This window comes from Quercus robur, chromosome 7 (assembly GCF_932294415.1).
Source record: "Quercus robur chromosome 7, dhQueRobu3.1, whole genome shotgun sequence".
NCBI classification, from domain to species: domain Eukaryota; kingdom Viridiplantae; phylum Streptophyta; class Magnoliopsida; order Fagales; family Fagaceae; genus Quercus; species Quercus robur.
Genome location: NC_065540.1, coordinates 27,745,076 through 27,751,221, shown reverse-complemented (window position 1 = coordinate 27,751,221; position 6,146 = coordinate 27,745,076). Strand labels below are relative to the sequence as shown.

Sequence of the window (6,146 nt, the reverse complement as noted above, 5' to 3'; positions counted from 1 at the left end):
GAGTATAAATTAAACAAAGCTTCAGCTAACATACTCACATAAAGCTTTTTTTTTTTTCCTCTGAAATTTATAATCTTTTAAACGGATACGACAGCGACCCACTGAAGAGATATCACGACTAATTCATGATTTACCTAATTCCTTATGGCAATATTGACCAAGACAATGACAACAACAATAAATAAATCACCATCTTGATGCCCTGAACTCAATCTAATAACCAAAAACTTCCATTTCTAGCATCATCATAAGTTGTGAACACTACCTAAAATACAGCACCAAAATTGTCAAGAGTTGTTAAAAGTATACAAATTCAAAATGGCGTTCCACAGACATTGAATACATAATTGTTACATCAAATGAATATAGCCACCTTATGTTATACTTTTTCTCCAAGATAATCTACCATTTTAAAGAGGAAATTCATCTAGCATCTTCTCACCTCTTCAGATAAAGAGAATCCTCTCTAACATCATAAGAAGGAACAATAATCAAATTATTTTACTATCAGGGCATCGCGTCCAGGTCCAATACCAATGTAATGGATTGGTACACCAACAAGTTCTTCTATCCTTTCCACATAGGTACGTGCAGCCAATGGAAGGTCAGCGTAGTTTCTGATAGAAGAAATATCACACTTCCACCCAGGCAATACTTCGTACTCCACCTACACACACATAAGGACATAAAAATCAAGAAGAGTCCCCAAAAATCTAAAACAATGAAGAGGACCTGAATAAGTTTTAGAGAAGTCAGGAATCAAAGATCGTTCTTAACAATTTAAGTCACATTTAAGGCTACACCCTTTTTTGTTTGTGCTAAACAATGCATAGAAACTCTTAAGGAGAGGATAGGGCAGGGGTGGTCTGAATTTTGTAAGGCAACAAGAAAAAATCACAAGGCCTAGTATCCATAGGTACCTAATCTATGCTTCAACTGTGATGTCAATGGCAAGCACTGTCAATGCATTACACAAAAGGCAGATGATGGAATTTTGTTAATAAGTTTCCCTCTCTCTCTCTCTCTATATATATATATCAAAATTTAAAAAGGGGGCTGGGGTTGAGGGAACTTGCCTTCAATTGCTCAAGAAGACGAAGATCTGCAGGGAATGACTTGATTGGTGTGCCATTGATGTGTTTATAAGAAACCCCCAGCCGAATTTCAGGGAGATCAGACAAAACGTCGAGTTTGGTGAGATTCAGTGATGAAAAGCCATTGATCTGACAAGAGTATTTCAGTGCTACTATATCCAGCCAACCGCAACGACGAGGACGGCCTGTAGTTGTGCCAAACTCCTGGCCAGCAAACCTGAGGAGGTCGCCCCCTTGACCCAAGATTTCTGTAGGAAACGGACCAGAGCCAACTCTTGTATTGTAGGCTTTTACCTGCATGGGGAAATTCAAGTTTGGAACCTCAACTGGCCAAGTAAAGCGAGTTTAATTATTTATAAATGCAATAATGTATTTAATGAATACTATGCAGTATTCCCACAGAATATGTTTTACTCCAAACACATGTCAAAATGCAAAAGCCCACATGTTTGAAAGAGCAAACAAAATTTAAAAGGTGAGCACATTTGACATCAAGACTTGCAAAAAGATAATAGAAGAAAAGGGCTCCTAGTCATGGCACAGCCTTGTTAGATTTTAAGTTTTAACCCCTCCCTCACCAGTACAGAAAAAGAGGAAACAACACCCCAAATATGATAAAAAGAAACCAATAGTAAATTATCCACTTACCACTCCAATTAGATCACCTAGTACTCTTGGAGCAATGCCAAGACCAGTGCAAATTCCACCAGCTGATGGACTAGAAGAAGTTACAAAAGGGTAAGTTCCAAAGTCAATATCTAGCATGGTGGCCTGACCACCTTCAACCAAAATCTTCTTCTTTTCTGAGATGGCTTCATTCATGACATGCACGGTATCAGCAATGAAGGGCTCCAATCTCTCAGCATATCTTTTGTATTTTTCAACTTCTTCCCTAAGCATTTCTGGGCCATAGTTAAAACCTTGGAATCTTGAACCTGCATCTGACAATAAAAGATCAAGCTTTTGAGGAAATGTATCCATGTGCCTCAAGTCACTTACTCTAATGCCATTCCGTATAACCTTGCTTGAGTAACATGGTCCAATTCCTCTCTTTGTAGTGCCAATAAAAGATTGGGCAAGCTCAGACTCTCTAAGCCCATCCACTTCCTGATGGAAGTCAAATAACAGGTGAGCACGATCAGATACCAGTATTCTTCCCTTGCAGGAAACCCCATTGGATTCCAGGCCATCAATTTCTTCAAAGAGCCCTGGTAGATGCACCACGACTCCATTCCCAATAACACAAAGGGTATCATCATTAAGGATACCTGAGGGAACCAGGTGAAGGGCAAACTTCTTTCCCTCTGCATTGTAGATAGTATGTCCAGCATTAGCTCCACCCTGACATAAAAATTTATTCAAAAGTTTCAGGCAAAAAGATACACACTGGGTCATCAGGATCTGGAAAGCCAATTACTCCTCAATTAAAAACATGTAAATTGTGTGAAGCAGGACGTTTCAAATAAATTCTCAAAATACCATGCTCAAACCAGGAGAAGACGCACCCCGTGGGGGTGGGGTGAATGTATCACTTAAAGAGTGGTTTCGCCTCAATGCACTGATTATAAATGTCATAAAACAAGATAAAAAGGCCATAATCAGTGCACAATACTCCCACTTTTGTGGGATTTTGCGAGATGGTTGTTGGTAGGCAAACTATCTCCAATTTTTCAAGAGGCTAATTTCCAGACTTGAACTCGGGCAAAGAGCACTTGGCATCGCAATAAGATCCAATTTCTAGAACTAGATGTACTTAACTTTAGATTTTGGACCAATAGAAACGATCAAATAAATAGTTTTGAAACACTAGAAATGTTAAATAGAATTGCTCAAAAAGCCTAGGAGCATACGTGCCTCTAACTTAAAAGAGAGGTAACTCAACCATACTCTAACAGAATTACACTTGGGAAAATTTAATTATTAAAAAATGTCACACATATAATCTCCTAAGGGGTAGTACAATCGGCTGGGGCCAAATTTCAAGAAGCAAAGGCCACTAGTTCAAATCTAAACTTCCTCTTCCCTTGGGGCCAAACTCATTAAGAAAGAAAGTTACATGCGTGCAGGTGCAGGTGCAGGTGTTCTGCTTAGGAATACTAATCCGCATACTAAGGTTTAAGAAGGGGCAATAAACTTGTAATATGCCCCCATCAAACAACAATAACGAGAAGCAATAAACAGACAAAACACAAACTCAACAAATTCGTATTTGTACTGTAATCTATGTAAGATACACACACATCTTTTTAAATATAGAAGTGCATGAACCTAAAACTAAAAGTAAAGAATGTGAAACTGGGGAAAGGTATTAAGCACAAGCCCAAGTTTAAAAATTGAATCACACCCATTTGAAGATTATATATAAAAATAAAATTAATTTAATTTATAAAATAAAAAAGCGCATTTTTATTTACACTAGTCTAAAGGATCTTCCCAGACTAGGCCAATTGAGAGTCTGAATGCTGAAAGGGTCAGTGATGAAGCAAATAAAGGAAATGAAATGGGAAAAGTGGAATCTTTTTTAATGCTAAAAGATGAAACATGCAAAAGTTATTAGTGATTAGTGAAATACTAAGCTAGCAACAAAATTAAATTACATCATACAATCAAACAATCGAAATGACAAATAAATAAAATAAATAAATAAAAAAGTGGGAAAAAGTGTACCTGGCAACGAGCAACGATGTCGAAGTGATGGGCCAAGATGTCGACCAGTTTGCCTTTGCCTTCGTCTCCCCACTGACAGCCCAACACTCCTGATACTTGACTTAGAGACCCGATCCGATTGGTTCCTTGGGTTGTGCTCGATTCGGCTACGCTCAGAGATGCAGAGGCTGAGACTGAGGAGCAGACGATAAGGTTTGGGCGGCGAGGGAGAATAATGGGTCTGAGGTGGTGGTGGCGTGCACCCAAGAAAGGGGTCTGTGGGACCCTGATAGGGTTCGAGTCGAGTGCCAGTGACGAGAGACTCATGCTGAGACACTGAGATACAGATACAGATAGAGATAGAGAGAGACACACACAAACACACAGGCGCAAATCAACTACAAAGAATGACTTGGGTGAGTTTAGTTCAAGGCACAAAGCAGAGAGGGTTTTTTCCTTTTTATTTGAGTTTGAGACTCTGAGTTTGAGTTTGAGTTTGACTGTAAGAGGCGTACTCTTTTTTTTTTTCTTTTTTTTAATGAACAGTTTGAGGCGTGCTTAATTTCTAGGTACTCTCCAAATGCAAATACGGTGACTTGGTCGGTACTCGTGAAATTCCTCTCACATTATTTTCACTTTTTCAAAATTATTAACTTTTTTTTTTTTTTTTAACTTTTGATATTTTTACTTCCATAATTCAATGGTTAATATTAACAGTAAACTTTTTAGCTTTTGATTTGCACTGTTAAAAAAATATTGTATGGTGTAAATTACACTAGATCTCAATCTATGATCACTACCACTTAAATTGATGACGGGTCCACAATAGAAATGAACACCATGTCATCTTACTTAAAAATGTCTAACATTTTTCCCAATTTTAGAAGAGTGATAAATATATATTTGATGGGTCTAAAACTAAAAGTCATGTGTAAGCTTTTGTCAAACTTAATATACAGTAGTTCAACTAGTAAAATTTTTTGTATAATTAAATAAAAAATCTAAAATTTAATCATTGTCTACATTAAAAAATCAATTAGTATTTTAAGAGTTTGATACTGCAAATATGCAAAAATTCAAACTAATGAAAAACAAAATTAAACAAAAATAAAGTTAGAGAGTTGAAATAAATTTCAATCAAACTTAAAGGATGAAATTTGTATTTTAGTCATAAAAAATAATTTTCAATTTCAATTCTTCAATAGAAAAGATTTTTTTTTTTTTTTTTTGATAGGAATAGAAAATGTTTTGTAATTGCAGATGATGTTTCACTTTATCTCAATCCTTTATAGTTTACCAAAAAAAAAAAAAAAATCCTTTATAAAGTTTTTGCTATTTTGTTACCACTGTTAGCATTGCGTTGGGTGCACGCCCCACCCTTTTATTGATTATTAATAAGTGAATCTGGGTTAAAAAGTGAAAGTACAACGAGTGTGGGATTTCAACGTTCAAACTGACTTTATTTGGTTCGGATGTACGTGGCTATCTCAAGTCTCAACTCTCAACATCTTTTTCCATAAAAATATATAAAAAAATTCTCAACTACAGTCTACCCTCAGTCCACAGACTCTTTTTTTTTTTTTTGAGGAGCTCAGTCCACAGACTCCATCGGATTTATCATTTATATTAATCATCCTCTAACCTTTTTGGAAACTGTTCGTGTTCTACTATAAATTATAAAATGCTAATAACAAAATCTCATTTTCATAATAGGATTTTCCTTTTTTTGTTCGTTTCACAGTGCTGGCAGAGTTTGGTGACAGTTTATTGCATAATGATGCCAAATTGCCAACAATAAACTCATCATCATTACTATTATCGTGCAACAACAAGTGTATATTCAAAAACAAAATATATTTTCTTATTCATTTTCTTAAGGTCTATTCCAACAAACACAAACTCTATCCAAATTCCTTTTTTTTTCCCTCTCTACTCAGAAACTATATTGTCAATTTGTCATGGAACAACTTAAATGTAATTTGAATAATATTTATAATTAGTTGTAGACCTGCGTGATGCGCGAAAATATTTGATGATTTATGTTTTTGTTAAGAGAAAAAAAAAATGAAAATAGTAGATGATAATTATAAGTGTTTGTCTCAAATCTTTCTTAAAATGATGTGATTATTTTTTAACAAAATATTTTTTTCTTTTATGACAACAAAGTATAGTTGATACAATATATTAGATTTTTTTAATTAGGCTATTTATATTTGTTATTTGAAAGTGTTTTAAATTTTTTAAGTTTTTTTTTTAAAGAAACATAATGCATTTTTCATTTAAATTATTAATAAGGCGAGATATTTTGTAAATAATGAACTGAAGTGGACTAAAATTGATCGAATTAGACCGAAATGGACGAAGATAGATATTACACTGATGTGGCTTAATATGAGTGTAATAACG

At 35.1% G+C, this 6,146-nt stretch overlaps 1 protein-coding gene across 1 annotated transcript; it reads right to left on the bottom strand.

Annotated features, from left to right (window-relative positions):
- Positions 1-208: 208 nt before the first annotated feature.
- LOC126692992 (adenylosuccinate synthetase 2, chloroplastic) lies at positions 209-4,244 on the bottom strand. The gene is made up of 4 exons (XM_050388829.1): positions 3,762-4,244; positions 1,743-2,435; positions 1,077-1,388; positions 209-667 (listed from the first exon to the last, which is right to left on the bottom strand). The coding sequence occupies exons 1-4, from the start codon at positions 4,065-4,067 to the stop codon at positions 497-499; spliced, it is 1,482 nt and encodes a 493-aa protein (XP_050244786.1). The 5' UTR covers positions 4,068-4,244; the 3' UTR covers positions 209-496.
- Between the last annotated feature and the right edge of the window lie 1,902 nt (positions 4,245-6,146).

Excerpts from the sequence above, each read along its gene's own strand:
- LOC126692992 (XM_050388829.1), bottom strand. The coding sequence starts at position 4,067 with ATGAGTCTCTCGTCACTGGCACTCGACTCGAACCCTATCAGGGTCCCA. Across the intron at positions 2,436-3,761 it reads ACATCGTTGCTCGTTGCCAG|GGTGGAGCTAATGCTGGACA; the intron begins GTACACTTTTTC and ends TTTTTATGTCAG. Across the intron at positions 1,389-1,742 it reads TAGGTGATCTAATTGGAGTG|GTAAAAGCCTACAATACAAG; the intron begins GTAAGTGGATAA and ends TTCCCCATGCAG.